This window comes from Mytilus galloprovincialis, chromosome 1 (assembly GCF_965363235.1).
Source record: "Mytilus galloprovincialis chromosome 1, xbMytGall1.hap1.1, whole genome shotgun sequence".
Lineage (NCBI taxonomy): Eukaryota > Metazoa > Mollusca > Bivalvia > Mytilida > Mytilidae > Mytilus > Mytilus galloprovincialis.
This window is the reverse complement of record NC_134838.1, coordinates 36,209,421-36,221,611: the sequence shown is the minus strand read 5'-3', so window position 1 is coordinate 36,221,611 and position 12,191 is coordinate 36,209,421. Positions and strand designations below refer to the sequence as shown.

General features: G+C 31.4%; 1 protein-coding gene across 1 annotated transcript; it reads right to left on the bottom strand.

Annotated features, from left to right (window-relative positions):
• Positions 1-4,936: 4,936 nt before the first annotated feature.
• LOC143073059 (alpha-ketoglutarate-dependent taurine dioxygenase-like) lies at positions 4,937-11,525 on the bottom strand. The gene is made up of 4 exons (XM_076248303.1): positions 11,122-11,525; positions 8,632-8,771; positions 5,947-6,102; positions 4,937-5,470 (listed from the first exon to the last, which is right to left on the bottom strand). The coding sequence occupies exons 1-4, from the start codon at positions 11,510-11,512 to the stop codon at positions 5,327-5,329; spliced, it is 831 nt and encodes a 276-aa protein (XP_076104418.1). The 5' UTR covers positions 11,513-11,525; the 3' UTR covers positions 4,937-5,326.
• Between the last annotated feature and the right edge of the window lie 666 nt (positions 11,526-12,191).

Sequence of the window (12,191 nt, the reverse complement as noted above, 5' to 3'; positions counted from 1 at the left end):
ATGAATGTAAAATGTATATTTATATTAAATGCAAACAAATTTGTATTTACTATAGTGAAATCAAAAAATGTTCTATAGTTATATAAGATTAATTTTGAAAAAAACAAACATCTCAACTCCAAAATTTTTAAGTGTTAAATCAGAGCGCCAGATAAGCTGCGTATTTGCGTGATCACGCAATAAAAATAATTAAAAACCCAATGCAATTGCCCATTGCAGGGTTCAAAAACCCAATTAATTCAAAGGAAAACCCAATTATATGCCAAAACTATGAGTTCTCAATGCTTTTACTCGCTATCGTTTGCGTTATTTACCCGTATCTGATTACAGTCGTAGCATAAATCTATTTTATAATATTTATAATTGGAAATGTCCTATCGTTCAAAAATAGAGCCCTGCATCAAGTAGCTGAAATTGTTCCCTGTTGAAATTCTCCGTTGCTCAACAGGTACACGTGAATATGAAAATATTTCGATCTTCTCGGTGTTTATCCAATTAGCATGTGTCATTTGTCATATTTTTTCGAATTGCTCGGGACTTATGATAACATACAATGATTTAAAACTAAAGTAAATGTCCACATGTTTTCATCTTTTTTCTTTTTGATAGGTTTAATAGGGAAAGTTATGATAAAAACAAAACTCAGCTAGTGCGTTTATGAAGCATCCATCAAACGCACATGCGTGTTGGCATACCTTAACGAGAACATTGCTAGAAAGATAAACACGGGGTTACGTCAAAAACGAAATCAGTTGGAAAAAGTGAAAGGTATATCTCAAATCTGGGAACTACTTATTATTTTTTTTGAAAAAGTAGGTCTGGCAAATAGGTGAAAGTACTGGCAAAACTTTCTTACAGCACCTACATATCACATAAAAATCTAAACACTTAGCCGTCCCACGTCTATCCCAACTAAACTGTAGGGTGATCATATGGGATCTAGAAAGGTAATTAGTTACTGCCCAACTAGTGACACCAGCTGCAGTTTATATAAGTTGTGAGAAAATAAAAAACTGGAAGAACGTTTAAAACTGAACATAAATAAAATGTACAATGCTCGTCAGTGAATAAACTAAATAAAACAGCTAGCACATATTTAAGATGGAAAAACATCTAAGGTTGATATAATGTGATTGTAACATGCCTAAATATTCAATATTGTGTTGATGAAAAAAAACAATACATAAAGGAGCTTAGTGGTTAAAAACCCAATTTGATATTTGCTTGAGGGGTGAACTGAAATTGATAATGCAATTAAAAATCTTTATCACCCAATTACGTAAAAAAATGGTGGGTAAAAACCCCAATTTGTTAATTCTTATCTGGAGCTCTGGTTAAATTAAAGTATGGAGGAATTCGTTCCTATAAATTCATCTCTAAATGTGTAGACTTTATCTGTACACAATCCAAGAATTTATACAGTTACAATGTTTTTTTGTTATTTTCTGCAACATATAAATGCAACAATTTTTTTTATTTAATTTAATAATTTTTTTAATTTACAAATTTAAAATGTCGAAAAATTCCACTTCATATTTATGACGATCTAGTCTCGCAACACATAAATGCAATGTCTTTTTTTCATTAAAATTATTATTATTATCAAAATCATTAATCTAATACCATTTTTTTTTTTACAAATTTGAAGAAATTTGCATAAAATCTAAAATCATGCTTCATATTTATTACTGTCTATTTTGGTAACACATAAATGCAATTTTTTTTCTTTCATTAAAATGATTATTATTATTATCTAAAAAATAAATCTAGTCACATTATTTTGTTTTAATACTAATTTGAAGAAATTCGTATAAAATTGTACTTACTGATATTATAACAGTCTAGTCTGTTTATAGTTCTTGCCTGATATTACAACAATCTAGTCTGTTAATAGTTCTTGCCTGATATTACAAAAGTCTAGTCTGTTAATAGGTCTTGCCTGATATTACAAAAGTCTAGTCTGTCAATAGTTCTTGCCTTTGTTAGTGCTGATGTGTTCAAGGTTATGGAGATTATAAATGGTGCTTTAGGGTGCTAATTGTTTTAATGTTAGTCTGTATGTCTGTACGCTGTTTCTAGTCGTTTATGTTCAGCTCATTCAATGTTCACTTTTTAATAATTTCACTTTTTTTTATCAACATATTTTAGCATTCCAATAATATTATTAAAAGAATCTGTTTTACAGGTAGTGGTATTAATTTTAAAGGTTGCGTACTCATTGTATAGATTAAAAATATTTATTCTTATTAATAACATGATTTAACTTTCAAAAGTTTGAATCGTCAGAAAATATTATGTGTTTTCAATTTTTGTATCGTCCATGTAAAAGTCATATTAGTCTAATTGAGTGTTTTACTAAGTGATGAATGGAATATTTCATTTATCATATTTATTTCATTCCTGTTTTACTATTCCTTAATTATTATTTTTTTACATTCTTAAAAGTATTATTAATGTATGTATTTCATTTATTCATGTATTTATTGAGTTACTTATTTTTTTGGAAAGAAGCATTTTACTGTCCACATGGTAAATGTGAATGACCTTTGTTAGTCCTTTTTAATTGTTTTAGAACATTCTGATATATAATTTTTGTCTTAAAAGTTTAATATCTTTAGAATGATTTAAAAATGTAAACATAGTGAGTTTTCCAAAGAAAAAAAAACTCTTTTACATGTTAGCACCCGTATGACTGGCCAAAAAAGTTTCATGGCATCAATTATTTGCTGAAAAACTTTTTAATAGATTCTCAAAAAGATCAGACTTTATTCAGCTGATCAGATCTTATATGGCCATGATGGGTATTAAAATGATATTGTAATTTTTGTTTCACTGTGATAGTGAAATCTGTCATAACATTTTTGTATTATTTACAAGTGATGGTGATGAGTTATTTGTGTGTTCACTTTAACAAAGGGGAGAGCATCCAGAATTTTATGTTGTCAGTAATGAAAATGTGTATCAAAGAAAGGAGAAAGTTCACCAAAGGTCAATATTGGCATTTAAATTTCTTTTCATATTTAGATAGGTAATTATCAAAGGATTTTATTGGAAAATACCAAAATACTTTAAAGATCAACACGTTTTGGTTTGTTTCATCTTATTTAGTATGTTTGGGCCTTTTATAGAAGACTTTATGGTCATTTCGACGTTGTTGGTTATTTGTCTCATTGGCAATCTCCTAATTCTATAAATAGAATGGAATATTCTTATCAATTAAAAGAATATCTTGGAATTTTACTTTTCAACATACAATGCATTAGTACTCGTTCAGAAGTTTGTCAAATATTTGAACATTTGAGTTAACAGTTGATCACTTGGTGTCAGCTTTTTTAGTGTTTACATGGTTCATTATTGTAGATGCCTTGATTTGTTAGATAAGTTTGAAATCTTTTAACTTGGGACATCCACAATCACACTGTGGATGTTATATGATCTGTCACTTTCCACATGCTAAAAGTACCATCATATTTTTTTTTTAATAATTTGTAAAATATAATCTGCAATTTGTATAGTGGGTTATTATTCACGGAGTGTAAATTTTTTGTTTATTTTTGCTAATAGAATAAAATCGCCAAAATAATTTTCACCAATTTAAAAGTGCACATGCAAAGGTATTGATATAAGTTATGAATCCGCCAAAATATTTCTTATACCTTATACAATAAAAATTGAGAAATATTACACCCGCCAAAATAACCTGCTATACAGTATGCCAAAAATTTATCTGTATCAGATATCTGATAGAAAATCTCCACAAATATTTAATTTTAAATTTAATGGAATCTCTTGAAATGAAACATCTGTTGAAAGATCATGATAGAAGTAGACTATTATATTTGTTGTAATATCTTTTACTATACCATCTATTTATACTATTTTTCTTGAAATTCCGTCAATTTGTTGTCATAAAGGTACTTAATGTAAAGATATTTTATTGTATTAACATCATATAGTATAGTATCTATGTTTAATTACTATAAGTTAATGTTTGAATTAAAGTATTGGATTATCAATGGTTGTATACTAACATCATATTTCTTGTTCTCAAGAATAAAAATGAAAGAACAAATAATTGTTTTCTTCTTAATTATAAACCATAGGATGTTGTCATAACAGGGGAGGTTCACGATCTATACAAAAACCAAGCCTCATGTTCATTAATATATAAAAAGAAGAATTGGTATTATTGCTAATGAGACAATTCTCCACAAGAGACCAAATGCCACAGAAATTAACAACAATGAGCAAAACCCATACTGCATAGTCAGCTATAAAAAGCCCTGTAATGACAAATGTAAAACTGAGCTGGAGTTGTGTACAAAAGAATGAAAAAAAAAAATATGATATGCAGATACAAACTACAACCACTGAATTACAGGCTCATACAAACTACAACCACTGAATTACAGGGTCCTGATTGTCTCAAGTGATGAATTTCACTAGGCATGTGCTATTTTTGTGTTGGACAGCTGACAACTTTCTTAAATTCATTCACAATTTGTAAGACTTAAAAACATGGCATATTGAATAGACATCTGTCTAATGTTTACTTTGTATGTTAACCTCTACATGTCTCAAGATATTTTTAATATTGGGTTGCTGTCTCATATAGGTATACCTCACATCTCCTTTTAATAATGTGTACTATTTAAAATGATTTTGAAACCCATATAAAGTTTAGATATGGAAGATGACCAACTAGACCGTATTTATTTCAGTCCATGAACCAAGAGGATTAGTTAAAGGACACTCAATAAACATGTACATCAGATGAAAACTTAACATGATATCGTATCTGTTTCCTACAATATGATTTATCCACATTCTTCCATCTAAAATATTAAGCTGTATACAAATTGTCTTGTCACTCAACATTTCACCAGATAATTCTATGTCTGACCTTCAGCTACTTGCATAAAAAGAAAGATGACCACTTGTTTAAAAAGTTTTATTTTCATTTTTTTTTTTAAAACATAAACAAAAAAGTTAATAAATTTGGTATTTTAAATCAACTTAGTCCAAATTGGAAAATTGCCTTCATTTATATGATTAAATTTCAGCTTCAACAATAGCTTAGTAAACATATTATATATCTACTGGAATCAATTGAACATTTTGGCGGGAAACGATTCTCTCTAGATTTTCCTAGTTTAACATAGGCACCTTTTTCATTAAAAAAAATTGACATTATTTAACTCTGTACATACATCAAAATTCCTATACTGTATACAGGAGACCAAGCTTCAAGCTTACATTTGATATATAAATTCATATACAAAGATACTTTTAAAATGTAATATCTATTTTAACATATTGGTTCGTTTCATTTGTGAGGTTCATGTTTTCCTTCAATTGTAGTCCTATGTAATATTCTCAATCCTACTTCATCTCTAGAATACTGTGTTTCCTCAGAGGCTTCATGACCTACTGCTAAATTGTCTGATATAATGAAGTCACCTTCTTCCCACTATAAAAAAAGAAGACAAATTTACATGCATCACATTCTGCAAATTAGAAAGGAAATCAAATATTTCACTTGAAAGTACAGGGTAAATAAGGAAAATTGAAAATTAAGGAGAACACTCTGTGGAGTATATGTAGTATATCAATATTGGACAGGAGAAAAGCAGCATTGGGTTGTTTGGAATTATGAATATTATATCAAATCAGTGATCATAACACAGCTTTCTAAAAGAATCAAAGAACATCAAAATCTGAAGAAAAATATTATCAATAGTGAATACAGAACTTTTTGCAATGTGATTTCACTGCTCCAAATGTTACTCCAGAATTCTCCATCTTGATTTTTGGCCATGGCAAGTAAATCAGTAATAAGATGAAATCTTATTGCTTTTTTTAATTATATACGATATTCTTAGACATTTATGTAACTTTGTAAAGTGAACATCAATACATATTCTATAATTTAAGACCTACATGTACCTTATGAGAGTATATGAGTCTTCTTTCATCTTTGACAATTTCTTGATATATTTCCTTTATTATTTTCACAGTTTCTGACCTTTCTGTCATTCTTTCTTTGTCAGACCCTAAATCCCATACAAAGGCTGTTGTCATTCCTAAATGTAAACATAATGTCTACAAAGAACAAAATTTAATTCTTAATAACAATTACCGGTAATTCTATCAAGTTGTTTAGTCTTAAAACCTTCCATAATATAAGACCAACATATGATTTATTTTTAAGACTCCAATATGTAACTCTGCAATAGTTAAGAAAATGCAAGGCTAGTGAATTATTAGTTTTATTGTACAGTCTTTAGTTTTCTATGTTGTGTTTTGTGTACAGAGGCCACAATTAAAAATAGTTTGGTTTGCCCAAACCCTACCCAAGGTTGAGCACTGGGTAGGTAGGTAGGCGTTTTCTTTTTTTTTTTTTTTAAGAAATTGAAGCATCAGGTGTTTATTTTTCTTCATGCCTATCTGATTAAAAAAAAACTTCTTCAAATCAGGACAATAAAAGAATTTGAGTAGGCAGCTTTTTTCTGGGAAGGTAGGGTTTGGGCAAACAAACCTATTCTTTTTTATGGCCTGATGTTGGTCTTTTGTTTGTATTTTGCCATGGCATTGTCAGCTATTTTCTCTAATATGATTTGGAATATCCCTTTGGTTTCTTTTGCCTCTCTCTTGGAAAACAGATTTATTTTGTAACACGTACTAAGGCTGACTCCAGCAATTATGGTATCAAGAGGCATAATGCAACCTTGGTATCCCAATATAATGGTGAAGGAAACAAGCATCTATGAAGTCAGAAAACAAGTGAAATTATGAACAATTAAATGGCGTTGGTTTTTTTTTTTTACATATTTTAACAATTAATTAAAACAAGAGTGCACACACTGAAATGTCTCACCTTCTTTACTAATCATTGATAGTATGTTAATAGTCCTAAATATAAAGCTTTACTACAACTGTCACATAAACTTCACATTAACCAAGAAAGCTAAAAATTGACCAATGAACCATGAAATTAAGGTCAAGGTCAGATGAACCATTTCAGAAAGACATGTATAGCTAACAATTCTTTCATACAACAAATATAGTTGAACTACTGCTTATAGTTAAAGAAAAACAGACCAAAACATTAAAACTTAACACTGAGCAATGAACCTTGAAAATGAGGTCAAGGTCAAATAAAACATGCACAACTAATATATAGATCATAAAATATTTCCATACACCAAATTTAGTTAACATATTGCATATAGTATTAGAAAAAAAGACCAAAACTCAAAAATTTAACTTTGACCACTGAACCATGAAAATGAGGTCAAGGTCAGATGACACCTGACGGTTGGACATGTACACCTTACAGTCCTTCCATACACCGTATATACAAGACCTATGGCTTATAGTATCTGAGATATGGACTTGACCACCAAAACTTAACCTTGTTCACTGATCCATGAAATGAGGCCATGGTCAAGTGAAAACTGTCTGACGGGCAAGAGGACCTTGCAACGTACGCACATACCAAATATAGTTATCCTATTACTTATAATAAGAGAGAATTTAACATTACAAAAAAATTTAACTTTTTTTCAAGTAGTCACTGAACCATGAAAATAAGGTCAAGGACATTGGACATGTGACTGACAGAAACTTTGTAACATGACTCATCTATATACAAAGTCACCGACCGTGCAAGGGCTGTATAGCCAGTCAAGGTACTCAAAAACTTCCATTTGTTGTTTGTATATACAAAGTATGAAGCATCCAGGACTTCCACCTTCTAAAATATAAAGTTTTTAAAAAGTTAGCTAACGCCGCCGCCACCGCTGCCCCCGCCGGATCACTATCCCTATGTCGAGCTTTCTGCAACAAAAGTTGCAGGCTCGACAAAAATTAGGATGTGTATGTTTGATATATTTCAATTCTATTGCAAGTATTTTGTTTTTTCTGTTGTCTCTACCTTTCTATGATTTTCTATGTTAAGTCGCTTTTTCCATTCTTCTTTATGATAACTTTTTACAACTTTTTCATTTCAATAAAAATTAATAGAAAGGAGTTTGATCAGGCTCTAAATTGGACCCTATTTCTAGCTACAATTTTTTATTAAGATTCATTGACCAATATATATTAAGCATTTCTAATACAATGACTAGATAAGAAATATGTCTCTGTTGAAAATTTGTGTTCTTTTCATGTCGTCACAAATATTTTTATTTTCAATGAAACAGGTTCCTTTGATTTTTTTAACTTCAAACATAGAGTGCATGCATCAACAGATTTTTTTCAAATTTCCATGGAAATCTCTATTTTTGGCCTATTTGGGAAGTTAAAATCAATGCTTTAAAATAAAACTTCAACAAACACTTTCTTAATGTCTTTTCATCAACTTCAAACATTGCAGAGGCGGATTTAGAGGGGGGGCCCAGGGGGCCCGGGCCCCCCCTTTTTGGGAAAAAAATTGGTTGCTTATATAGGGAATCATTGAAGCGTGACTGGAGCGGGCCCCCTCTTAGGTCAGTCAGTGGGCCCCCACTTATGAAAATTTCTGGATCCGCCACTGCATTGCACTTCATATGCAGGGCCAAAAATGGCCAATACCAGACTTACGCCTTTCTCATTGTATATGATTTTCGTAAAGAATGCAGATGTATTTACTTTTAACCCTGTAATGGGATGAGGATATATCAATGGATGGACGACACCATCTCTTCTATCTGAGACCATCCATAATCTTTCCCATCTTGCAGCTACCTCTGGTGCTAAACTGTTAATCAAATCATTCAGTGGTACAAAAGCTGAAATTAACAATAAAATGCTGAACTTGCTGCATTATTAAGTTTGAAAGTTTAAGAGTTAAAAACATATGCACAGAGGTGATCACTATTAAAGTTCATACTACTTTTTGACCATAACTTTTATTGTACGGTTTTCTATCCTGTATGCGACACGTTCTAGTAGTGAAGACTCCAGTTTCAGTACCAAACTCAAAAGGGTTTGAAAATGATAAGAGTGGAAACCATTTTAAATTATACATATATATGCACAGGGATGACTGAGCTGAACTGAACCGTAAGTATTTTTACTATGACTTGAATGTATAGTTATATTCCTTATTTACAACCCGAGTCTATCATAGTAGTCTAAGTAGAAAACTTTTTTGTGTGAACTGACCTATGTGGCGAACATGTGAGGTGTGAACTAAGTAGTAGCATGCAAAAGTGTATCGTGAGCTAATGAACCCTAGGCTATACCATATTTGCAATATCTTAATAGTATGATTCATACACCTATTTGCTAATCCCGGCTGACAGTGACCAGGCTGCTTGAACTTTTGACCCATACAACTATAACTTTTCGATTGTGGCATCTACAACAATCACTTTTCCATTGTGACGTCAAAATTTTACGGGAACCTGTGTGATAACCAGTAATAGTGGCGGACAAATAGCAAGAAGGTGTATTGATTAGGCCAATTAAAATTAATTGATAGATTTTCATCCCCGCCCGCCCCTCTGAAATCTTCCCGCCCCGATTTTTTTTATTTTTGAAAAAATTATGATTTCCGGATTTTGTTCATTTCCGTTACCGGTAACCGTCAATATTTCGTTTCGTGTAAAACTTCCTGTTTTAAATTTCGGTTTTCGTATTACTTAGAGTATTCTAACTGGATGATTTAAGTCGATATATTCTGCTGATCTATGATCACAACATCATTTACCGAGAATAAATTAAAATATTGATTATGAGAAGGGCGTGAAATATTCGCTGTGTCCAAGAACGCAAATCGCCGTACACTATGTCACAAATGACAAATGTTTGCGAGTAAAACACCTTGGATTTATTTTATTTATACAATGACTTTCAAGAAATTTGGACTGTGAAGGAAACCCAAAAGCGTCAGAATCGTGGAACACATTTGACTGGAATAAAGAAATTGACACAAGCATGAACTTTTTAGATTAATGATCGTATATTGAGTTCAGAAAATCGACAAACATACGCATTTTTAATTTATTAATGTACAGCAAGCTCTTAGAAATAAATTTATCCATGCCTTTCGTTTTTTTGTGAAAAAAAACAGCAAACATCCTCTGTCCCAATACCCACGATAGAGTCATTAAACAACTCTGTTCTACATTGTAATTATATTTGCATCTTGCATATTAAAGACCAACACTATTATTTCAACACTGTTTGAGTTTTCATTTTATTCTGTACTTATCGTACTCGTGTTGCATACCAATGGATTTGCTTCATTTTATTCGTACAACAAAACATGGCTTAGAAAGCAAAATATATTTCATGTAGGTAGTCCAACTGAAGAGAGCATTTCCTCACATTTCTGCTGTTTACTATAAAATAGGTTTCTAAAGCGGCAATTACATGTAGAACAGTGGTGGCTAATCAGAGATATATATACTTGAATACGAATTTGAAAAAGCGGCACCAGCAAATGGAGTAAATGTGTCTCAATATTGATACGTTACTATAGAGCTAGCTCAAAGTACATTTACGCTGATTTTTTTGAACGAGGAATACTGCTTTCTCAAAAGTTGCGAAGACAGGGCTATGAATCATCAAATTAAGGATTAGGTCATCACTCAATTGTATGGTTGTCATCATGAGCTGATTGACCATTATGACAAAAGTGTGTCAGAAATCATATCTCAGTGATATTCTTCCTCGGTCATAACAACCTTCCATCCTTACCGAACTGAACAAACAAATAACATGACGGGTGCCGTATACGGTACAGGAAATGCTTACCTTTCCGGAGCACCTGATTTCATTCCTGGTTTTTAGTGGAGTTTGTGTTGTTTCCTACTTATTATTTGTAACTGTTGGTGCAAATGTCTTTTGGTTTTATGAGTCTTTGGTTACTCCATGGTTTTGATAGTTATTGTCTTATACATGATACCTAATGGATGTATTTACATGATATAAGCTTATTATTACACTTGCATATATGATCGAATAACACGTGACAAGAAGATTTCATATGAAATAAAATTTAAAAAATAAAATCCTCCCACCCGCCCCATTTTTTTCAAAAATTTGGATGAAAATCTACTAATTAATTTTAGTTGGCCTTAGACACTAAAATATTATCATTCTATAATTTTACACAAGGGCAACTATAGTTACCTGTGTCTCCTTTTAATGGAACAGAGAACATATAATACAATGAGTAACCAAACGGTTTTCTCATAAAACTCCCATCAATATGCCATCCTGTCCGACCTACGTGTGTACAACCTTCATCTTCGTCATTAGACACTCGGAAAACATCGGGATGCGGTGAACGAGGATGTTTATAAAAAGTGGACTCCAAATTACCGAACCATTTACTGATCTCAACTTGTCTGTCACCACTTATCACGCTTTGATTTTTGAAGATCACTAATCTGTGTTCATGGACATCGTTTTTTATCTGCTCAATAACATTTTCTGGAACAGAACTGTTTAAGTTTATGTCAGTTACAACTTTCCCGAGTTCTTTCATTTTTAAGAACTTGTGTACAAACCGGTATAGCATAATTACCTCCTTTTTGAAGAGTGTTAACAAAAATGAGGATCAAGAAGGGAGGACAAAACTATTGAATAATTTGATGCTAAAATATGGAAAAAAAACATAGGAGATTAATGGGAAAATAAATATAGAATAATTAAAATCTATACATTAAAATCATTTGGTTAAAAAAAAAATGTTTCTGCTGCTTTGCCAATGATTTACAATATCTTCAGTGTCAAGATACCATGAAAATGAGGTAAAGGTCACATGACTTTGTGACTGTGAAAAAGAATACTGTAACAAATTTTTAGCATAACAAAAATTTGTCAGTCAATGTTTAATAAAGGGGCGTAAAGGGAGGGTATCTGTACAAAGAAATATGAAATAAAATTGCCTTTTCACAGTGAAAGAACAAAAACAATTTCTGGAAAGTATATCTTTTTACTGATTTCACTAAACAAGGTGAATAACAAACCTTATTCAGGGCTGCACTTGAAATAAACTAGAGGCTCTAAAGAGCCTGTGTCGCTCACCTTGGTCTATGTGCAATATTAAACAATGGACACAGATGGATTCATGACAAAATTGTGTTTTGGTGATGGTGATGTGTTTGTAGATCTTACTTTACTAGACATTCTTGCTGCTTACAATTATCTCTATCTATAACAGTACTTTCTGTGGAAAATGTTATTGAAAATCTTCA